General features: G+C 36.8%; 1 protein-coding gene across 1 annotated transcript in view; it reads left to right on the top strand.

Moving 5' to 3' along the window:
• The window catches only part of pou6f2 (POU class 6 homeobox 2), a 202,188-nt gene that overhangs the window by 21,453 nt on the left and 155,121 nt on the right, over nt 1-25,614 (top strand). Inside the window, exon 2 of the mRNA XM_088643523.1 lies at nt 15,910-16,081. Coding sequence (XP_088499649.1) covers nt 15,910-16,081 — 172 coding nt within the window. The remainder of the gene's footprint in view (nt 1-15,909; nt 16,082-25,614) is intronic.

Below are 25,614 nucleotides of genomic sequence, written 5' to 3'. Positions count from 1 at the left end.
TGTTTGGTCCTCACTAATGTCATATTCATCACCATCTCTCTTTGTAAATCATTCCAATTACATCATAATTACATGCTAATGCTTTCTCTTCTATCTGCAAACTTTATGCTCCTAGAATTTAGTTATGAGCACTTATTATCCAGTCCTTTGAACTCTTGTTTTTGTCCAGGATTTTCTTTAACTTTTTCCTGACCCCAGCAGACCTGAAAACCTCCAAATCAGATGTAATTCATCACGTCTGTATAGACATTGTTTGCCATAGATAGCTTTTCAGTGGCCAAGATGACCAAAGTTTTCTTCATCACACTATGTCCACCGTCTCTTAATGCAGAAATGCACTGTTTATACAAATGTAATCTGTCCCAAGATGAACAACAAAATGGGTTTCCACCTGCCCTTACTTAAAACCTCTCTGCTTTTGTTTGGTCATCCGCTGTGGTTTTTGGGAGACAACAGAATCAGCTTTTGTTTTTTTAGTGTCCCAGCTGCATACTTACCTAGTCGTTGCTACCTCCAGCTGTCACCCCTTCTCTTTTTCTTGTGGTGTTTATGTCTCTAGTACTGATTAAGGTTATTGTTACAGGTGTCTGGGCTTCAGCATCTGTTATGGTGGGTGCCCTGGTAGCCGATTCTGTGTTTCTTCTTTGGTGAAGTGATGTTAGATGGGGATGTCAAGATAAAACGCTGTCTTTTATTTCCTTTGGCAATCTGGTACCAGCTGAAGCTGGTCCCCTGAAAATGTGGGTTTTAGGTCTCTATGAATGTGGGAGTGGCCAGCTCTTTCATCATATGGCAATCTGTCCTTTCCTGCAACTCCAGCTCCAGTGCATTCACTCTTTAAAGGAGAAACTGGATTGTGTGACAGTTTCCATAGATGTAGTTTCAGTTGCTAGGAGTCCTCCAGAAATACAGTACTGATTGTGTTTACAGTATTGCAGCCACTGCAGGTATCTAATGTAGGTGTGTACTGTATATAGAAATATTGGCATTCATAATAGGGAAATGCAGTAAAATATTGTTTGCTTTGAGAGCAAATCCTTTGGTATTCCCTGAGATGAGGTTTTGGTTGCAAGTGTAAGTTTTAAACTAGTTGCTGCTTAATAGCTGATGGTTGTGAGTTCCATGTCAGATGAAGGAGTGTTTGGTGGCATTCTTATCAGTGTATTTAGCATCAAAAACATTCATAATGTCAACTTAAAATAACAGCTTATTACTGAATGATATATGTCACAGAATTCTAACGCCGTTTGTGTCTCTTCTTAAATGGAAAATGGATTTTGCCATTTTTAACCAAAGAATGATGATTATACTGCATGTGTATTATCAAAAGAGAAAGCCTATTTGAGAAGAGCTTTCCGTACAAAGGAAAGAAGGGTCATTTGGTTATTTGAAAAAAACATACTGGGACAAGAGTCAATGACAAAGGTGTATTCTAAATGCAATTGCTTCAATAAATAATTTAGCTCTGTTCTCCGACATGCCATAGACCTGCTTTGCTTTCTCTCATCCAGGAAATTAAATATAAATTATGTTGCCTGATTTTTATTTGTTATGGGTTTACAATCCATATTATGGTTATGTATGTCCAGTATAAATATGTGTTAATACTGTTTTGCTAATTTGCTAATGCTGTTTTGTTAATGCTTTTTTAATCCAAAGTTTTTCTATAAAATATCATTTATTTCAGCACTCTCTTCCATTCAGTCTTTAAAAAGCCTACTTTGCTTTACAGTATCAATCAGGTTTGTTTTTACAGTATAGACTAAAGCCACAGCTGACAGAATATCCTGGTTTAATGCAAAGAATTAAAACACAGGCTGTCAGTCATTGCCTAACAAAGAGGTGCCCGTGGCTGAAACAAGAAATGGCTTGTTACTCTCTGAGTTTCTTTTTATTGTTTGTGGTAGCAAACCTACAATTCCAAATCGTATTTATGACACAGACCGCACATTTCCAAATATCATTTTCCAGTCATCCGTTTTCTAAGCACTTCATCCAATTCAGGATCGCAGAGGTGCTGGACCCTATCTTGGCAAGCAGTGGCAACAAGGCAGGATACACCCTGAGTGGAACACCAGTCCATTGCAGACACGCATTCACTAGGGACAATTTTCCCCAGAATCCAGTTAACCTACTGGTCGGTCTTTGGGGTGTGGGAGGAAACCAGAGCACCTGGAGGAAACTCACACAAACAGGGGGAGAACATAAGAACTCTACACAGATAGCACTCCAGATCCTGAATTGAACCCAGGGCCCAACACTGTAAGCCAGCAATGCAAACCACTGTGCCAGTTTGCCGCCCAAGTGTTATTTTATTTTGCCTATAACTGATTAGCTTGAATAGATCAAAAAGTATGAACTGTAACATATCATGTACAATATTTGGGTTTTCCCTTGTATAAACATTTTCAATAATTCATTGTAAAACCAATAGTTCTTCTGTAAGGCCCTTTGGGATTGTGAAATATTTAACTTTTGGGGTCTTCAGCTACAGGCGGGAAAATTCTGGACATATTTGGCCTTAAGGTGCCAGGACACACACATCACAGTGATTCAAGCCTGGCAAGATCTGTCATGTCCAAAGCATCCAGTTTTTAAATATGTTGATGCTGCCATCTGGACAATTTACAACTGACATTTAACAGGAGAGTGGACACAAATCCTTGTTTTGATCAGCCCTGATCACTCCAGATCTTTACTCATGGACCACAAATATAGATCTCTAATTTAAACACATTGTTGTAGTCATACGTGTAGGCTGTTTCCTCTCTAATTTTTACTCAACTGCTCCTATCACTATAACTCCTGTAAGCAGCCAGTGCATTTTATTGTAATATTTGGCCTCATACAGCGCAGCTTTTGAGTTACTTATAAGACAAATATCTTAAAATAGTCTTCTAGCTACCAAGTGAGATTCTACCTCATTCATCCTTGATAAAGGTATGTAGTTAGGTGGACATAGGTTTTACCATTGTAGCCAATCTGAACTCGAGAGAGCTAACAATCTAAGCAGGGATATGTGGCAAATATGATTCAACATTGATTACACGTGTTTGGCTTTAAACTAAATTCTGTTTATGATGCTATGGAAAAGTACAAAACAAAAGTATTTTTCCTTACAGTATGTGGTTAATAGGTAATTACTAATAGGTAACTAATAGGTAATGCATGAGTTTGTAACGTAGTAGAATGGTTTATAATTTCAATGTTCAAATAAAATCCGACATTGCATCTAACAACTAATCCCATGAACAGCAGCCATTTGGTGAAGATACACTTGCTTTAGTGAGGGTATTATGGATGATTCTAGCCTTGGTCCTGCAGATTTGTTTAAATGAAATTTAAATACAATGCATAATAATAAGTTGGTTTTTTTTTCATGACAGGCATTAGGCATTTAATTTGTCTTAGAGGGTGTGATAATGTTTTATTTTACTTGCTGTGGAGGATATCAATTCCTTTCTAATTATGTGCAGTATACAGTAGATCCATCCCAACTGCTTTCCTGACAATTAGTGTATATTTCACACTTAGTGACTAATGCTCTCTGTTGCCGTAAAAGCCAATGAAGTGATAAATTTAAGTAATTTGAGTAATTCGGTGACTGAGTGTTAAATGTAGGTATATGACCTGGCAACGCAGTCTGTGCTTCTGAGCCCATTTTCTGTACAGCAGTGATGTGAAACCTGGCTCAGACATGATATACATTTTATTAGTCGTATTTATTTTTAAATAGGTCACAAGAGACTACCAAATTTCCCTGTCTGCAGCCCAAAGGCGATCATGTTGCAGTCAAGTCAGGCAAGTTGCTAGTGCGGTGAAACAGTTGCTTGGCCTTAAATCGGCGTGATATTTATTAAGGCTGATTTTATTGTGACAATAATGTGGCTTTAGTCAGAGTGGCTGCTAAAGAGATGATATGTCTTTAGTTTATTGAGATTGTTTGGAGGTTCCTAATGCACTGTCACTGAAAGAATAATTTTTCCTTTACAATCTACTTAGCAAAGATTTATTGATCCTCCTTCCTCCTTCATACAGAATTACTGATCCATTTGAGAAAATCAGATTTTCACACCTTTCATGAGAATGTGCACAGCGCAGTTCCCAGGAGGTTGCCAGGGAAGTTGACTTTGACAAGAAGCCCCATGGCGATCGCGCGCATGTGTCTCTATAGGCTCATCACTAATCTGTAATGTGTGGATGGTAAAAATAGTTTCATACAGTGTATTACTCGGAGAGTCACCGTGCTTCTAACAGCATCTTTTCTGAAAAAGCAGTCAAGGATATATTTTATTTTTTATTTTTTAAGAGTGGCTTTTTTACCTTCTCTAAGGCACCATTTTCAGGATGGCAGTATTGATTTTGAATAATCCTCTGACTGGGGGATGTCAAAATGGATACCCTAGCATTGTGCTGTTAGAATTAAGAAATCCTGCCTAACTCAGGGGGAAATGGCAGTGTGTCAGTTCTGACCTCCTTTGTCCCTGGTTCAAGAGAGTTTGGGGAGGGAAGAGGCACTTGAAGTGCATATCTGTAAAAATGTACTGTAAGCTACATTTGTATCCTGCTATAATGTCACTTTTAAATGTTTGTAGAATACTCTTATGTAGTGGAAAAGATTACAGATGACCCACTATTCACTATGAGGCAACTCCATAAAACAAACATAAAAAGGTTTCTTTTAAGACAGAAATATCATGTAGAATTGACCTGGGGTTGGGATTTCACACTTTATTCTTACGTATATCATGCAGTAACTCATTAATTTAATTAGTGCTTAATGTACTGTATATGAACTGCATTTTTCCAAGTAAAAGTGAAACAATAATAGGATAAAGTAACATCCTGCCTGAGAGTCAAAGAATTTAGAACTGTTATTTCACTTTATTTAAAAAGTGTGTTTTTTTTATTTAAACTAATTCGTTTCTATGACAAGTATCACCACATGAGACGAGTAATAACAGAATTTGGCATTCTTTACTCTGTTTTTCTCTATAAGTCCTGTAAAATGTCTGTGTTTCATGATGAATATGTACTGTATGGTGAACTTCACTGTGAAATAATCTGATATTATCCAACTAATATTCTAATTTGCTGTGGTCATCGGTAGTGTGGGTTTGGTTAATAAGTTTACCTTCAGCAGCACAGGCAATATAGCAGTTGGTTAATAACTCTCAATCTTGGGGATCATATTAGGCTGCTGGTTTTGCTGTGTGTGGGACTCAATCAATCAAAGGTGATAGAAGGTCATTTATTTCTGTGAGTATCCACAACAAAGACATTACTGAATAGCATGCACAGGGTAAACAACATGGCTGAATTACTGTAAATACCAAGTCCTAGACACAGAATAACTCCTGAAATAATAATACAGAAAGCACCTGGCATTGACAATTACAGCTAGAGTACAGTTTTAAATTTGGTGCACAACGAATATTGCAAACAGCTTCTCATACACTCTATGATTTGGATTCATCATTAATTATTTTGATTAATTATTCTGCAAGAAGTATTCTCTGTGACTAAGTAAATACTAAATAATAAAAAATAATAAAATACTAAATACATAAAATAATAAAAAAGAATAACGGATTTAAAAATATATGTACACTTGCAATATTTAAAATTAAACTTAATTCTGGCTATTGACTGGAGTTCATATCTATTTACATCTACATCTAGTGTAATAAAATTATACTGAGTCAATATTTATTTGTCTACCCATTGGAAAACAACTGCACACAAAAATCATTATATACTGTATACACAAATAAATACATTAGAGCCAGGCAATGCATGTATAGTTTTTATTCAGTATATATGGACTGTATCTCATTCCTGACGTAATGTATGACCTAGTCTAGGCATTGAATGGTGCACAGCCTAGGTATTAAAAATAATTTGTCTGTCTTGGGCTTTAGATCACTGCTTGAACTCATGTGTATGTCCAATAGACAGGCACCTATCTGAGCTGAGGGCGGAATTTTGTGAGCAGAGCGTGGTGAGGAAATGCCAGCAGCATGAAGTGTTCTCACCAGGAGCAGTTTGAGAATACTTTATTATATATCAAGAAGGGGATGGCGTGGACCGTAAGTAGCTTGTATCTTTCTTTAGCTTACCTAATGCCAGGGTCAGATTAGTTCGCCGTAGGCTTTGATGCTACAGAAGGTCAGTTGGGGGATCGATGGACAAAGACGAACCCTCACTTTCCTCCGATCGATGTTTTTTTTTATATTTATCTGAAGTGGACCTGCTGGGTTTTATGGCTTCCCAGCTTCAAAGGGCTTTTTTTAAAGCAGAGCTTTAATACAATGAGGGAAGGGTGCAGTTTTCAAGGCACTGCTGATATTTCATATCGCTTATAGTATGACAACAGTAGGCACGTTTTGTTTCAGGTACTGAAAGGAGGCAGAAATTGTGTTGTTCATTGCTGTTTATGTTCACCATTTGATGATGGGTCCAGAACTAAATATGCTGCAATAGGACATACCCCTTTTTAACATATTTGCTCACACTGATCTGTGATCCATAGGTTGTAAGGACTCCTGCTGTTTGCTTACATGTCTTGTACATACAGTACACAAGAGTAATTGTCCAAGACTTGGTTGTATTTTGTGCTGTGTACCAAGATTTTGGCAACACAACACCCACGCACAATTCTGGGACTCTGTGATTTTTAATGACTATTTTGGTTGTGCAGAGTTATTTATTTAATTTGTTTGTCTGTCTGTTTTAGATAACTCGCAAAATCTAATGATGTTTTGAACCATAAGCGTAAAAAGAAGTACATTGATGTACTTCTAGGCAGGTGCAGAATCTGAAGGAATAGTATGGCAGGATAGGAAGAAAGCGGTTATAAACTGTATAATGTATCTATAGTGTTTTCCCCCTACTTTTTGCCCTTTTGTTTTTAGCAGCTAAGTAGAATAGATTTTGAAGCTTAACAATAAAAGAACATCCGTTTACTATATACTGTATATATACTGTACCTTTTTATATATACTGTATACAGTATACCTTAAAAGTTTTGTAGTCTGTGTATAAAGGCAAATCTGTTTAGTTTGTATAACGCATGCTTGGTTATCTAATGATACAGAGTTTGTAGTAGGGTTCATAGCAAATGTTCGGAAGGGAAGACAACAACCAAGTTCAATCTGCCTCAGCTGTCCTAAATCACAGTCTTTCCTGGAGTCATTTCCTCGCATTAAAAATACTATTTGTAAGCCTCTTCTCTTCCTCACATTCATCATTGGTATCCCTCCTCCACCCCATGTCCAGCATTGCTGCACGTACTGCTTGGCCACTAATCACTCCGCATGAAGTACTGTTTATTATTTATTACAATTAATTACTTATCATCAATTTACTATGACTAAAACACTCAGTAAACATTCTAATTATACCCAGTTACTAGTGAACTGTAACTTGTTGTGAATACAGTAGAAATGATACACTTTGCATGTAATAAATGCTCTTAGAACTCAAAACTTTACACTCTCTGAATCTTTTGTGTAATCAGCATACAAAACTACTGTAATACCTTAGATCATCAAAGGTACTAAATAGACTGTCATATTGTATATCAAGCCCTCTGTGGCTTATGTTCTAACTAAAATTACTCTGCATAAGAACGCACTCAACTCCCATCCTCTGTAAGTTGCACTGGCTTCCTGTGTAATTTTTAAAGTTAACCATCTTGGGTATAACACACTGAATTATGTTGCTTCAATTTGTCTCAAGGCTTTTTTTTTGCCTCAGTGTAGTCCAGCACTTAATCAGCCTTCTGTTTGTGCTAAAACTTGGCTCCACACAATGGCCAAAGGAGCTTCCTGATATAAGTACTGAATTTATGGAACTCATTGCCCTGTTCCACTAGAGACTCTGTTGATATTTTTTATATCTCGCTTAAAGACCTATTTTTTTTCTCTTAAGTCTTTAATGTATAATTTAAGATTTACTCCTGGTTTTGACCAGGTCAGTTTGTTTGCTTTTTTACTTTAGTATATTGTACTGTATGTGTGCTATTGTGCAGTGCCGAGAGATTATCCCGATTATTATGGGCATAATTCAGCAATAATGTCAACTTCCTTTTGCCTTCATGTAGCGACATTCACAAAAACATCATTCCAACATCACCCTTGCACATACCTGTATCGAAATCAGTTAGTGTTTATGAAGCAGTACTTTCAAGTGATACCGTTTTTAAATGACAAAACTTAAATTATTACATTTATGTAGCACTTTTCATCCAATAGCATGCCAAAGCACTTTACGTACACTTTATGGAGAGACCCACTGCATTGAAACACCCACATGGGAGACATATGGCAACAATTACAGGCATGTGCCAGCTGCCCTGGGGAACAGCAGATCAGGGTAAGAACTGAGAAACCGCATTACCAGCTCAATTCAGATCACCAGTTTTAGGAAGGCTCAGCATGGAATCTAGCCATGAAGCCTGCTCTATTAAGAGTATGCTGCCAAGGGATGTGATAATCTTGATTTATGGCTTCACCCAAAGCATGGCACCTCTTACTGCACAAAGTCCCCTGTCACCATGCTGGGATATTGATTTTTGACATTTCTGATCCAGAAGGAACCCATCTACTGACATCTACTCTTCTACCAATACCACTTACTGTATCACAGTAAGTGTTGGAGGTTTCCTATCCCTTACTGACCACACAGTATGTAGCGTCTGAGGTCAGGATAGAGGGTTGTAATTGTTATCAACTGTGTCACAAAAGACAGATGTGTGACAAAATCTTCCTTTTATTATATTCCAGCTTTTTGTGCTACTGTGTTTCTTATTCAGGATTTGCGAATTAGAGGATACAGTGATATCAGGAACGGGAGTTCGAGTCATAGTAGGTATTAGGCCTTTCTGAGTGCAGTGGCTCCATCTGTTAGTCAGAGAGTTTCTTTTTTATTTCTCCAATCTTTTATTCTGCTAATTTTCTACTAAGCAGACCAACTCCACTATTTATTTTCCTAGAAGACCCACAAATAATTAAAGCAATTGCAACTTGTTGTGAATGATGGAATATGCTACTGTATACTATCTATTCTTTGCAAAGTTTGCATGCATCAGGCAAACACTTTGTCCCCAGTGTGAAAAAAAGCTTTGAATGTATTTGGTTTTCTTACATATGTCAGTTGGAAAAAAGCTCTCAAATTTGACAGGTTCAAAATTGCTTTCTTATTGTAATTATTGTGTTATGAAACAGAAAATCTCACAATACAATGTCAACATAAACTATTTTTTCACAATTTTAGACTTATTTAAGCACATTTAAACACACTGTTAGACATGTTCTTAATTACACTGTAGATTAGGCTAGTACAAAGTATTTACAGCTAGAATTATCATTTTTTCTATATACTTTGATCCTTATAATAAATATTCCCATCCTCTTAAACATACTTAAGAGAAAACGCACAAAATTCACTTCTTATGAGTTCACACTATGCTATTTCATTTTTGTTGCTTACATTCTACATCAAGTGAATTTGAAAAAAAAAAAACAACAAATAAAAATTCAGTTTAGAAGTGGTATAAATTCAGTAAGGTTTTTTTTTAACAATAGCACTCTAAACTAGTGTCTGCGGTTGCCTACCTGTCATGTAGTACCCTGTACATTCTAATAGAAACTGGACTCTGTTCCTCAACTGCTGTGTAATATTACTTTTGCAACATGGGTTGTTTGGTTGGAAGGTAACAAACAGCGAAAAATAAAGTTAGCAGTGACCACATGATTTAAGTGTTTCATGGACAACTTACAGTAAGATAAGATTCCCCAAGCACTGTGATGAAGATGTGGCCCCAATACATGTAGAGAACTCACTCTGTATCCTCAGACAATAAGCCATTTGTAATAACTGTGACCTTAAAGGGAATGTATTTTACTCCACGCTGAATCTAAATTACTGTCAATCACTTTTTAGCCAGTGCTGACTGAATGTTTTCTTATTTATTGGCATTCTTCAACTTTTTGGTTTTACATTTATACAATGACATAAAACATGAGTACTGTACATCTCACCACAGCCTTTCACATTTTGGCTAAGATGCCGTTGGATTTCTTTCACAGTGTAGTGATGGTATCTTAGATTTCCAAAGGGGGGAAATACAGAATTCAGACTCATTACCTTTAAAAAAAAGGCGAAATTGATTACTCAACCAAATTTGACAATAAGACCTTCAAATGAAGGACAGAAAGGGAACTGGGTGGAAGTAATAAGATGTTGGAGCAAACATGATGTACTAAAATGAGTACCGATGCCCCAGACAAAAGCTTAGTGCTTCTCATCACTGAATAAAAAAGATTAAATAACCCACCAAGATGAGTTTAATTGATTTACCACATCCCCTTTCACTGTTGTGTCATGACCCTTGATTCTCAGCCTTAACCTCATAGAGTGTACATGGGATCCTCCTGACAGGGCCGGTACACCAGCCAAAATCCTAACATTACAGGACCTTTGAAGTTCCTGGACGAACTTCAAAGAAACTCACTGCAGGAACCTGAGGGTAGACTGCTAAGATATGTTTATGTACAGTATCTGTATTTTGGAGGGAGTTTTAGCATTAATACACACCAATGTTTTGGCAGGTTTTATTTTTATAACACTTTTGTTTTCATGGATTGAAATGTTCTTTTATAAATTCATTATAACTTGTAACAGATGAACAGGAAATTAATGTGTGGTTACTTGGTAGGGACTGACCCCTATAAGGGATCAGCTGCATCGCAAATAAGAAGTCGAACAGTTCTCGTACTATATATCGATGCTTTATTACTTTGGTGTTGTTTTCTTTGTTTTGGTGATTTGCACATCAGACAAAAGTACCTTCAAGGTCCGCAATTCAAGAATTCAGGCGGCATGAATTGGATCTTATGTACAGTATGAATGTATCTTCATTCCATTTCAATGATTGGCTTTTGTTTCTAAACTGCTGTTGAATATTGAGTATATGTTGGATAGTAAGTCTGTTGCTGTGATCTAAAAGCTTTTGTGGCTTAATGTATATCACACGTGGGATGGGCTTTGTGTGCCATGGGGTTGAAAGTCCCCAGGGCATTTTGACAATGACAAAACTGCACAGCATGAAAAGTGAGGTGTGTCAAGCTAACACTAGGGGCTTAGACAAACAGAGCCCATCACTGCTTCTGCAGAGCCTGGAGAAGAGAAGAAGACATTATAAAAAAATATCAGTCCTCCTTCAAAAGGTGTTAAAATTCATTTAATTTGTCCAGTGCATCGCTACCTTACAATACTTTTTTTACTTGATGTCCTGCTTCAGAAGAATTGATAGTAATTGATTTATAGTACACTTTATTTTTTAAAGGCGCTGAGCAGGCCAATTAAGCACCTGCGATCTAAGATGAGGATCTAAGATGATTCAAGCTGCTGAGATCTTCATGCAGCAGAGAAACAGTAGCTCCTCGGCTTCACCTTTCGATATGAAGCCTTTATCTCCGGTCTGCTATCCGATGGACTCTTGGTATAACAAAAGACTAAATTAGTAAATGTGGAAAAAAATGTAGCTCGAGGCTTGAAGTACCTTTCTCTTGGGAATTTGAAATTTTCAAATTGAATACACATTTCTGGTAGATGTCCTAGGAAAAACTGTGTAAACACAGTCAAAGAAAGTCCAGGATTCTCCATCAATGAAAACATCAATGTGCCGATTGTCAAAGCCGTTACATGCTGCACAAAAAAAATCAATACAATGAAGATATAGTTTCCATATGAGGCAAAAAGGAATCAAACTTCAAAATGCATGTACTGTACGGTACCAACTTTGTCACAAAAAACATAAATGAGCTTTATCCAGTAAAGAACACGGTTTGAAAAATTCCACATAAAGCTGCATTGTTATCTGACTCAGTTACCAAATTTAATGTGAGAGTTTTAATAATATAGATAAAGCATATATAGTATATGTATATGTACAGAAATTATCGAGTTGATACTTCAGGAGTGAAAATTAAAATTTTAAACCATATAATGCTAGTTTTTGAAATTACTGTTTTCTTTAAAAAAAAACTAAATCCAATTGATTGTTTTGTTTTATGTGTATTTCACTAGTCCCTTTTACGAATAGCTTTACATTGTACAACAGAAAACCCCAAAAGTGTGAGATCCATTCACATGTTTTCACATCCAGTTGTAAAAATGGTTTGTTTTTGTGCACACATGTATGAGGTGAATAATCTGGTCATTTCAGACCTGCCTGGGAGAAAGTATGCTCCATTTCATTTCAGAGTGCATGCATTTTTTTTCGTAGTCATGACATCACTTGGCAGAAACCAGAACCAGTCACTGGAAGACTGCACAGCTCTCAAGAACAGGCGGATCTGAATTCTTATTTGGGAGAACTCGCTAGGTTCTTAAGTATGGAACTTCAGTTTGTTTCAAACATTCTTTTTCACAATAATATGGTATTTGTGAGGCAGATAAATTCTGAACAGCTTCAGATAGCTACCATATGATTTAATAGATGCAAAACCAAATCTAGACCATCTAGAACACATTTAGGAGTATGATGGGCTTCATTAATGCTCTCTTGTGCTTTCATAATCTGTGTGTTTTGAAAGGGAAAAAAAAGGAGCAGTTTTGTGGACATGAAGGTATTGGTTGCTGACACTGTCATATGACTGTAAAATGCCATAGAAAAGGCTGACCACATTGGTGGTTATTGTATCATTATTTTTTATTTTAACACAATTATTATAGTTTCCCCGGTCTTGTACCTGCACCTGTTCGTAGATACCATTAGCTCCTGTTATACAAATATTTTGAAGTCCTCAGTGAAAATCTAGGTTTACACTGATGTTTCCTTTCTTTTCTGTATTATTATTGTCAGCAATCCATTCTGCATCATATACATCTGTCTGGAGGAGCAGGCATACTCAACATGAGGTGCACTTCCATTAGAGCTTGGTCGATTCCAGTGTGAGTTTTAGATAACGAGGCTCACTGTATTCTTCATTCCTTTTGTCAAACGCTATAAGTCAGCTAGAACAGCAGGGTGAAAAACTCATATTGTCATTTGACTGTCCTTTCAAGGCTATATTGTGAGTGATTTAAGGATTAACCCTTCATTGAAGCCACATTTGTCAGCATGCCCTAGAAATGCGTGGACATTTTTAATGTACAATTTTGTTGCCCTGCCATTCCAGTTCAAGATTTAGTATTTGAAAATAAGCAGAATGAACAGATACTGTATCACATTTAAAATACAACATGTTATTAGGAAACACTAATAATGAAGCACAATATGTAATTGTTTATTATATTTTTATTAAAATATTAAGAGTAACTAACTATAAAAATGAAAAACTAAAATAGATAAACTAACTAACTTCACACCACAAGTCACAAAACTACATTAATAAGCATAAAAGCAAAAAAAATGTAAGTCACAGAGAAACCTAGTGAACAGCTAATCTACTAAACTGTGAGTTACTGCAGGGATGCACTGTAGCAGGATAAACCTGTGTTGGAATAAAATCAGCATACTTGGTAAAATGTGGTTCAAGCCATTAGCAATTAGCACTGATATCTGATGACCGCTGTGTGCAGCAGAGCCAGACTGCATGGTTTTTGAATTAAGGGAGTACATTACCTTGTACTTACACAGCGGTGATAATGAAGTAAGCCAGAGTAAGGCAATCCCTCTCTAGAGCCCAACACTTGTGCTGAAATATACATATTGGCCTTGGTTTAATGTTGCTCAGAGATTAGTATTTTATTTAAGTAATTAACAGTGTAAGAGGGGAGAGGAGCTGTCATGTTGTTTCTTAAACTTGAGAGGGTGATGAAAGATGATATCAGGGATCTCATCCTTTCCACTTGTTTAGGGTTGTCAGGAAGAGAAATGTCAGCATTATGAAAGCACTGCTCTGCTCTTGATATGATAAAACCTTCAAAAAAGGCAAAGAAAAAGGGGGGAGAGAGAGAGAGAGAGATGGGTTGGGGGTTGGGGTGGGGGCTGCCCTTCCGTTAGATGTGTTTGCCGCAGTTGCTTTTTTATTTGTCCCTCTCTTTTTGTTACAGATGGCAGAAAAATATAATTCCATTTTCCGTTTCTTCCCTTATTTGCCAGCTTCAGCCTGATTTTTTTTTGTTTTATTATATGTTTCGTAAGCCCTAATGCCCCGGTTGAAAATTACATTGTTAAATGACAGTATTTCAACACCATGAATGCTTTCCACCATTCCTCTGAGGTTTCAAACAGTCAACAGACTGTAAAGAATAAATAATAAAAAAGTATTGATTATTTTGATGACTGCGAGATTCAATTAAGTATTAATTTTGCCCTCCAGTGGTCCTATCAAACTATTCAAAGGGGAGGATTTGGCTCAGCTAAATGCATGTAGAGTGCGGCAGGCTTAAATAGAGAGAAAATGTGTTTACCTATCTCAGAGCGGAGTGCATTGATGCACAGAGTCCAATATTTAAGTGCTGTGCAAATTAAGCCCCGATGACAGTGACATTGTTTGCAGCGATATGAGTATTGACCACTGTGGCGCATTTGATGACAGCTTAAACTATTTTTATTGATTAACATTTTCATAGATTATCATGTGTCATATCAAATCCCTGATTTCAGAGATGAATACATTAAAAAGCCCCCACAGGCGTCAGAACATCGACCAATGTGAGGATGAGTGGACAGCGGAAAGGCAGCTCCGCTCCTGGCCGAATGCACGCGCTGGTCACCTGTTCCCAGCCCAGATCCATTTAGGCATAAACGTGGCAATAAATAGCCGACCATGCCCTTGCAGAGTTTTGTCTCTCTCCCCATTATTGTCGTTTATTGCCGTGCTCTTTAGCCGAAGTTAGACACTTAAGTCTGAGGACTGTCGGAAAAAGAAAGCTGAGACTTCCAAATTTGCATGGACAGGGGTCTGCTGCTGATTTTGTTTTTGAACTTGGAATCGTCTTCACTGTTGAGGAAAGTAACTTTATTGTTATTGTAGTAGGAGCCCACGATCACAGTGTGGAATAATGTTTTCAGTAAGTACAATCTGAAATTCATAGTCCTTTGCTCTTGAATGTTGGAAGGCTGTTTCTGTTGGTTTAATTGAAGTGCCACACTGGTTTTCCTGAGTCCTGGATATACAGGTATAGCATGAAAAGACTGGTGTGCTGTCAGAGCACTAAAAAAATACTGCTGCTGCAACAAATTTTTATTTTAGCAGTTTTTTGTTTTTGGCTCGATCTACAAGTACCAATATAAGTTCAAACTGATGTGTTATTGGAAAGCAGGGCTGTCTGAATGAGTCCCAGTATGTGGTGTGGAGCCCAATGTACTTTGTGTTTGTGCAGCATTATTTTAAACTGTGTTGTACTGATATCAATGTGAGTGAATCATTGGAATTTAAAGCACCATTCAGTGTGTTTCATATCAATACACATTACTTTGTCTTCTCGCTACTTCTCAGAGTGGTGTGAGTTCAGGAAACATCACACTAACAAATTAAACAGATAATTACAGTGCTTAATTGGTCTTAAGTGCACAGTAAATATGTTTCTGTTATCTATCAATACTGTATATAAATATGCTATAGAAAATATATTCATGCATACTTAAGCATATGTATATTTTTAGAAATGTACGTGTTTCCATACATATGCGTGCGTTAAAGTAGCTATAGCCTCTTCAATGGTATGGACCTTTAATAGGGTGGGGAGTAATGGAAAACTCATGCGATCTGTAATAGCTCTTCACTTGACTGCAGCCAGCAATAACAGCAGGAGCAGCATCAGACTCAGATAAGGGAGAAGGAGAGAGAGAGAGAGCGCGCAAAAGGGAAAGAGAGAGAGGGGAGAAGGAGAGAGAGTGAAAGCACACACCAAAGCTAACCACGTTTTACCTGGGTCTCTTGCTCATTCTAGGATCCAATGATTACTGGGCAGCTCAGTAAGCCTTTGCTATCGCTCCGGAGTGAAATGAGCGCAGAGCTGAGGGGTGAGGACAAAGCGGCCACTTCAGACAGCGAGCTGAATGAGTCTCTGCTTGTGCCTGCAGAATCAAATGACAGTGAGGACACTCCCGGCAAGCTCTTTGGTAAGTCTGTTGAGATGTTCTGACTGAACGTTTATCGGACTGGGGTGCAGAGGAGCAGTCCAGAGATGTGGTCAGGTGGGAGTTCCAGGCAAAGTTTGGAGTTTTGGCAAAAGAAAGTTGTTCCTTAGACAGAACTGGTGTGAGCGAATAGGAGTCTCGATGGTCTTTCTTTTCTTTTTTGTGTCTTTCTACAACACAACTAGAAGATCAGCTTATGTTGCACCAGAAAGTTGTGGCACGTGTTCCTCCTTTCACCACTGTGAGGAAGCAGTAGATTGTGTGAAGGACGCAGCTATCTGAATGAAATGAATAACTTGCTCTATTTTAATGCTCTTATTGGCATCCTTATTTGGTTGCTAGAGCATTCCAAAAAAAATTTGAAAGTCACTTTTAATTTAAAAAAGATGTATATATTGTATCTGAGCCCTCGAATTTGTGCTTTTCTTTTACCTTCGAGTCCTTTGACTCAGTTGCAGTCATTAATGTGAATTATCTTTCAAGCTGCTGTCAAGCAGCATATTTCTGACTGTTGGCAATTTATCAATGTCATGGTCTCCAGAAAAGCTGGGTGTCCTGGTAACTAAACTCATGCTACTTTTCCTCAAATTCCTAAAAATGTCTTATTAGGGGGTTGTGCTTTTAAAATTTAAAATAACCTGTTTCACTTCTTTTTGCCTGAAGCTGCTTCATCAATGTACAAAAATAAACAGGGTTTATGGAAGCTTTCATTATGTAAACTGGATTATTTTTACTTTTATTATTTTGTCAGTGAGATTAATTTATTTTGTTTTGGGGGGGCTGCTCAGGAATCGTAATTAGAACGGAGTGTTCAGAGCAGGTGGGGAAGTGTATTTTGTTACTCTGAGAAACACATTGCGAAAGCATGTCAGAAACTAGGGCACGCTGGTTGCAAGGGATACGTACACCCAGCCATTCATCAGTGAATCTGACATTTTTGAACATCTGAGTTATTCTTTTCCAGTTGTTTATCCTTCTTATATCTAGTTTTAGTTAAAAAAGGGAAGAAAAATGCTTTCTGTTGCTGGCAGCTTGCACACAGAATTCATTTTGTGCACAAGAAAGAAAAATAAGGACACATATTTATGTAATACAAGTTGAAAAATAGGCCCAGCAAGTAAACAATGTGTGCGTGCTGTAGTTCAGCTCATTTAAAATAGGGTTTTGTAGAGTGACCGTTTTATTAACTTTTTTAGTTAATTATTTGTACAGTTTTAACAAAAAATGTATTTTCTTTTTCATGATAAATCCAATTTAAAGTAATAGAAAAGTACATATTTGTATGGATTTATATATATATACAGTATGTATTTTAAAATAATTAAATATTGCCTCTATTCTGAATTTCAAATTACATCCTTCTTTAATGTTGTAACATTAACAAGAAACATTACTGCTTTGTTTTGTAAAGTTATTTTAAGTAATAATATGTAAAGAACAGTGTTTATTATTTCCACAATTTACAATGATTTCTTAAACAGTATACGAAATGAAAAATAACTAATAATATTTCTATTGTTAAACTCCTAAAGTTATCCATACAGATACTATTTGAAAGCAGTATATACTAATAAATTACATTTTATTCATGATGTACCAGATTTAATATTCCCTGCTTGGCTATTAAGATTTGTTTTTTTCTTTGGGGATTTCAATGAAGACAAAATTATTTCTGTTTTTATATATCAAGACCAAAGAGACGTGGTATGTTTTATTTCAGACACAATTCCATTATTTTGTTTTTTTAAGTGTTTGATAGTTAATAAACCAAAATGTTAAGTGCACACAAAACATTTTTTATGATGTGCATTCAAATTTCCTTTCTTTTAAATTTGTTTTTTGTGTGTTTCAGTTCATACATTATGCTTGTATTATTATGCTGTACATAATTCTTGCAAAGCCTGTAAGAAGCTATCGTATGTTCCTCATTGATATGAAGCTGCTTACTATAGTTGACTGTTGCAAGAAAACAGCTTTTCCTATCTTAATCACAAAACTATTACAGCTTCTAAAACATGAGATTAAATATCCCAGTAATATGGGCTTTCAAAAAGTATTCTGCTACTTTGGTGATAAAATCAGCTATTATCACAGTCTTACTTGCTTTCATGCATATCTGTTAAATTGTAATATTGCACAGCATGGTTCCTTTTCCATTTTTAGCTAAGGTGATATTTACACTAAATGTTTTCTAAAACATTTCAGTTGTATTTAGTGCTTTCAAAATCTAAAAAAAACATACTGCATTTCTGTGCAAACCACTTTCTCTATGTGAAAGTACGAGGAAATTGTATATATGCTGTACATATATAAAAACTACATAGAATACAATAATAAAAGAAGAAACACAGGTGAAAGTACTGTAAAAAGCAGTAATAATATGAAGAATAAAACAGAAGTGTGGTTGCTTTGGCATTTTATAGTTGATTTCGATACTTTATCACCAAAAGTGATTTTTCTCTTGAATAAACTAAATGGAGACATAAGTGTGGTGCAGCTTGTCCTATGGCCTACATGTAATGAAATCCTGAAGAGGACTGAAACAAGCATGACCTAATTGGGCAAACTCACCAGGTTCCCTTTTGTGGGAAGAGCCAAATACTGTATATACACAAGACAGGTTACCTGGCCTCTAACGCCAATGAAATTACAGCAAACTAAAAAACATAAAATCTCTATCAGGTCTGGTTTGTACAGTCTGAAGGTTGGTGTTTAATAAAAATAATCAAAGAAAGTAATTGTTATTTGTAAAAATACACTTCCCTCAGTATACTGTACACCCGGAAATAAAACTTAACCGAGTTTGCCTTTAATGAGAACACATCTACTACAGGCAAAGATGTTTAGACATAAAGTGCAAGCCACCGTTATGAATTAGAAATCTTTGAAAAATGTTTTCTATTTCTATGAAAAGTCTGAAAATGACACGTAATTTAATTGATTAATTAATATGGTCTCCCTGTAATAGGGGAAAGGAAACACCAGGTTGTGTATGTACTGAGAAACCAAGTTAGAGCACATGTTCAAACAAGAGCAGACATGAATGGGAGGCTGATTTTACGGCCGTGTGGGGCTGTTTGATTTATAGTTGTCATAGGCCCCCTGTTCTTAGGTTGCTTAGGGTACAGGACTGCCATTAGCACAATGAGTTTTAGTTCTGCAAGATTGTGTTTTTCAGATTAAACTGTCTATTCTGCCTCTTTGCTTGGTTTTGTGAATGATATAATATTCTATATAATAAAGTATGAGCACAATTTTAATCCTTGAAATAAAGACCAAAGACAGACTAACAACGCTTCCATACAATTGCTGACTTTGTACAATGTGTGAAATGGAATATGTTGTCATAACAACCCAAACTAAGATGTGTCCTTGTGACATCTTTTAAGAATGTAATGTTTCATTTTTTCTCTGACGTCTGTATTTCAATATCAGTATTTAGATATTTTAAATTGAATCACTTTCATCAAACTTTTTACTTTCATTTAATTCACGTTCTCGCCAATCTCAGGTCTTACTCCCCCGAGCAACTTGTTATTGGAGCATGCAGAAGCAGTCATATTTTTAGCTGTTTTTAAAATAATCATGTACAGTCCTGTGCTACACTTCATAAATGAGATTCCTCATTATCACTTTATAATTCATAAAATTTTAATAAATAATGGAAAGTTTACCCATTTGCTGTTTTTGGTTTATATTCAGAAATGTAATGAAAACGTGATTTATTTTAAAAGTAAACTAGCAAAAACATAGTCAGGTTTTGTTTTATTTTTTACAGGCTTAGTGTTTTAGCTTTGGTTTCAACCACTTTGAGCAACGTGAGCTCGTTGCTCTTTCTAAATCGCTACGAGTGAAATAAAGGAGTTTATCAAGCATTAAGAAAAGAACTTTACATTGGTCTGGAGTGCAGAGTATTTATGGTAATGCATTCAATTATAATTATATTATCATCAATATTAACAAAACAACATATATTATCATGGTAACAATAACATTATGATAATAATCCAGCATTCAATGTATACAACACAAGTTATATTAATATTTTTTATATTAATGTTTATTACTTTTTCTCATTGTCTCAGAGGAAAAGTGCATGTTAAACAGAAAGCTTGCCACAGACCAGAATATTTCGCTTTCCCATTCTATGGCCTTTTGTGACTGTTAACAGCAGTGCAGTAAAAATGCTACTTAGCTGCGTTAATTGGAGTGACCCCTGTGTGTTGGTGAAAATCACAGTGTTGTCAGGCAAACCTCTCACAACATGAGCTCAGCACTAAAATAAAAACATAGAGTTCTTGCCATATAACAAGAGGATGCAGCTCACTGGGAGTGTAGGTTGTGCTAGATGAAATGTAATGAATTAAAATAAGGGTGCAGGTGTGTCGGCAAAATTCCTAATATATACTGTAATGAATAAAATAGACGAGTTTGCGTGTAATTTTTTTTTCATTTTGTTGTTGCTTTTCTGCGTGTGGGCACTTTGCCTTTGGTGTGGAAACTCAGTAAGTTACATTACTGTGAAATGAAATGTAATGCCACAGCTCTGATACAAAAGGGGAGACTTCGCTGCTTCCTTTCAGACGCGCTGTAGCTGTAGCTTTTGCAGTCTTTCATATGGCCGTCTAGAGAGAAAATCACCTCTCTGCAGTGCTGTGGTGACTTTGGTCTTCTTGCCCTTCAGAGTATCACACAGGCTAAGGAAACCCCTCGGTCGTGGGGTTGCCTGTGGTTTTCACCTCTTCAATGACCGAGGCAAAAAATAAAAGGAACAGCAACACAGTAATGCATATTAAGAAGTTCCAAAACAGAGAAGCTTTCTGATTTCACGGCTTCAGGCTAGTTATTACCTCTACTATATCAGAGTCAAGAAAAGAAAGACCAGTACACAGGCGACAGCGCACTCTATGTAATTCACAGCTGGAAGATACATAAAATCCACGTGAAACAAAGAATTACAAGGTTCCTCAACTTTTTGTGCCATTCTTTTGACTGATATCATTCATGTTGACTAATGAGCTAAGTCATCACAAATAATATCAATAATATTTTTTAATTACAGTATATCACTATAGTGAATTGATACCATACATTTGCTCTCTAAGGCACTGCTTCCCCTGTGAAGGTATTGTGTCAGTGAGTCTGTTTACTTATTTGGCCATTTCCCCGTTAGTAAAAAATAGAAAGATGTACATTCTAAAAGAAATTGATAGTGCTGCCTACTGTGTATGTTAACTGAAGCTTCAGCTATTCATGGTCTAGCTGAAAGTCTGATTATTCCCTGGTACATTTCCTGCACTTCCTGTACATGTGGATTCTGAAGCAGTGGCTGAGCCGTAACTTTCGTAATTTCATTAACTGGCACAGTGTCTGCTGAGCAACTTTAGCCGGTAGATTAATGATGTCGAAGCGTACCTACCTGTCAGCAACCAGTAAACACAGATAATTTGAAACTGTCAAAAACTGAAGCTGCCTTCGATTAAAAACCCTGCTGCTTGGTGTTTTGAGATAAATAATACATCAGAAACTTCATATATAGGAGAAGAAAATAGATGAGAGTAACAAAGGGGAGTCTGTGAGGAAGAAAATAACGGGGGGAAAAGGGGGAAGGGGGACCCTTTCCATGATTTAGTGGCTCTGCCTGCTTCTGTGGTAAAACTTGAAGGTGACAAAAAGGTGAAGCCTAGTTGTAGGTACATTGTGTCTGTGCCACCACTTACAGTAGCTTCTCTCTCCTGATTTGAATACTAAAGAGAGAGGGGAGTTACCCAGTGATTCCAGCCTGCCACGCTGTCAGGGAGCATTCTGTGTAAAGTTTCCTGCTGTCAGGTTAATAAATTTTTAAGAATATCCCAAGGCTAGAATCACTAAAGAATGCTCACAGTAACGGTTTCATAACACTAGCGTAACAATTTTCTTTAATAACCATTGAGTTTGTTTGTTTTTTTCTCTTTTTTCTCTTTGAATCTCAGATGTCCAGCTCTTTCTCCCTCTTTGTGATTGTTCTCCAGCATTGTTTGTCTGTTTCTGTTTGTGTACTTGAGATAATGCTGATTTTTTTTCATTTTTTTTGCAAATGGCCTGATGTGCCAAATTATTATATTTCGTCTGCTCTGTCTGTTTCAAGAGTAATTGTACAAGTGTTTGTGCTGCTAGAGAAGTGGTGGTATTAGATCTACTAGACTCTTTTTTTCAAACACTTAAGAAACTTTTACAGCAGCAACAATAGCAAATGACCACAAGCGATAACATCAATGGCATTCACTCCCAGTAAATTTAAAGTTCAATTTTTCACAAAATTTTTAAAACGGATGATAAAATTAGACATAATAAAATGGAGCTCACAAGGAAGAGAGGAAAGGGAGACATAAGTGGGCTAATCATATGAATTTTGAAAGCAAGAGATCCGGCCGTTTTGTCACGGTTTATACCGCTAGCAAAATGTAATCTACCTCTTCCCATAAGAGTCATTTCTGTAAACAAAGTGTGGTTTGACAGTATCTCTATCTCTATCCAGACTTGTAGAATGGATTTTTTAGTTGCATTTAGAGCCATAAACAAAAGGCGTCATGCCTGAAGATCGATAGTAACTTCGAATTATCATTGAAAGGGAGCCGTCAAAAGATTAATGGAAAAGTCATAAAGATCGCATCCAATCACATCACCGACACTCCTGAAATATATTTAACATAGTACCAGGTAGACCCTGAATATAGTATAGTACACGTGTAATGGAGAGAGTCATGAGAAAATTCAAGAATGTCTGGAATGGAATGGATTTACCTAAAGGTGGCACAGTGATTCAGTGGTGGCATTGCTGCCACACAGTCCTGGCATCCTGGATTCAATTTCTAAGATGCTATCTGATTGGCATTTGTACTGTATGTTGTCCTGTTGTTCATGTGAGTTTCTTCCAGAGGCTCTAATTTCTTCCCAAAAATCCTACCCTAGAACATACTAGTACAGTAGTTTCATTAGCTTCTGGTTAAAGTGGCCCCGGTGTGTGTGTTTGTGATTGTGTGTCCCCTGCCATGGACTAGCATCCTGTCCTGGGTGTATCCTGCCTTGCGCGTCTTGCTTTTTCAAGGATAGGCTTTGGCTCCTCTATGCCCCTGTATTACAGTAGATAAAGCGGTTAGAAAACAGATGGATGGAGTTACTTAAAATGGGTTATCTGTTGTGCAAAGTGGTAGAGAAAGTTTTATCCCAGACTACTGTACTTCCTAATTAGACTTACCAACCAGCTTGAAATGTGTTCTGGCTGCTGAAATCAAAGATGTCAGTGACTGTATTTGTTTCCCAGAGTGAGCAGGTATAGTTGTGACAATCTGTCAAGAAGAGGAAATTATTCCAAAAAAAAGAAAGGTAATGATCTTCTGTGCCCAATAATTCACTAATTATATATACAGGAGTTAAATTGGTTTAACTCTTAGAACTTCCTGAGTTTGTTAGCATGAAGTTTATAACCCCCTAACAATCCACATTTTAAACACACTCAACTGAAAACTCCACTATAATAATTAACATTTCTTACAATGAGGCTTTCAGAGCTTTTGAATGATTGAATGATTCCTTTGATCTCCTCTCAATAACTTTTATGTCATTTTTTACTGTGATTTAATTCAAATCTTCCTTTTCCCACACAACCTTGTGTTTGAATCTGTGTTTCCTTCTGCCACCCTGCAGCCATCTCCTCCTGTATGCTTTCCTATTTTCTTAAACTCTTCTTTACTTCCCCTGACTTCCTTTATTTCCAAAGACCTTTCATGTCATTTCCTGTTGACTCCATCACCACCACATCCCCCTACAATTCAGAACTTCAGTAACACTCTTGATTTCTCCCTTCCTAACCCCAACAAGTATCCTCCCTGATACATATTATATCTGCCTCATCTCATTAGTAACATTTATAGAATCTATCTCTTCATACCCAACTATTCTACCCAGTATCCATACTACCTACTGTATCTACTGTATATACAGTACAGGTATAGCAATTTAAATGGCCACCAAGCATGGGACTCCTAAACTATGCCACCATCTAGGTCAGATGCCAATTGAAGACATTAAGCTACATTATAAATAATGCAGAAAACAGACAATATTTGTCCATGACCAGTACATAGTTTTAGCATCACATCTGCTGTAGCTACATGTTGTATTGAAAGCAGATTGTGGTAACTGAACAAAGTAGACCTGTTCTTGCATGAAATTAAAAACAGTTTCAAAATGTTTGTAGTCTAAAAGGTACTGTACATCTTCATCCTAAACATAATCAAGATTGTGTTTAGAGAGCGGGAAATAGCAGTTTTTCAGGCTTTGCCTATAGTCTTCAGCCGATGCCACGTTTTACAGTAATGTTCCTTCTTCCACTGTTGTTTGTTCAGTAGTGTTTCTTTGCCTTTCCTGCTCCATCCAATGAGGATGTGTTCTCCTACAACCAAAGCAGGTGGAATGGATGTGAATCACTACTCAGAAACAGACACTGCAAATCATCAATGCTGTTGCCCATAAACTACAGCCTGTAAAACACAGCATGGTGTGCTGTCATGCTAGTAGACTGAACTTCACAGTGCTGTTCTAAGCAGACAGTGCAATGGGGTCCTGAGAATAATAATGCATTTATATAATGGGGATGTTTTTTTTTCCAAAGTGGGAATTGTTTCCAGTGTTTTGGTTAGTAAGATATGTCTACCGATGGCAAATGTGACGAACATTTTGCAGCCAGAAAAAAAATAATCTTTTTCCCACAATCTAAGACCGAGACCTGGTGTAGGTAAGGAAGGATGGTTTTCTTTGTTCTGGTTTAAAAGTGTTGGAGGAGCAGTATTTGTGTTTGATGATAGACATGCAGTATGGTGGCAGGCAGCACAACACTACTCACAGTCGGGTGTGAGGATTATCTGACTGGTCGCCGGCAGGTCTTGTGCCTGAGCGGTTTAGCTAGTGTGACAAGCAGAAGAGATCTTAGAGGATGAGCAGGTTGTAGCATGAGTTACACTGGTCTCGGTCTTCATATTCTGACTCAGATGTGAAGCATTGCTTCATAGCTACTGTATGTGCTTCTTCAAAGTACAAGTAAACTTAAACGCTTCTGTAAGACTTGTAATCTTGTAGTTGTGTTAGAGCCTCTGCTTTGTCTGTTTTGTTGTATTTTGTTTTGTTACACTTGGAGCTAGGCCCAGGGTGTCTGTAAGACTTATTTGATCTATGCTTAGGTTCAGTTCCTGGTTCCTGTTAAACTAGAATATTAATTTTATGCTTGTTTATTCAGAGAATTTGACACTACTTCTTTTCAGTTGCTAGGCATTCCCCAGATTACATACAGTACAGTATGTTTAATTTATGTAATTTATGTAAAAACTATCATAAACTGCTAATGTCCCAAACAAATACTTCTGCTATTCAATCAGTAGTTTTTATTTTTTTTATTTCTACAGAGATTCTCTTTTTCTTACTTTACAGAGATCTATTTAATTGTGTATTCATTATATTACAAAATGTGTTCATGTGAG

Source organism: Lepisosteus platostomus, chromosome 8, assembly GCF_059453375.1.
Source record: "Lepisosteus platostomus isolate fLepPlt1 chromosome 8, fLepPlt1.hap1, whole genome shotgun sequence".
NCBI lineage: Eukaryota > Metazoa > Chordata > Actinopteri > Semionotiformes > Lepisosteidae > Lepisosteus > Lepisosteus platostomus.
Note: the sequence above shows the minus strand (reverse complement) of the source record. Positions and strands in the feature narration are given on the sequence as shown.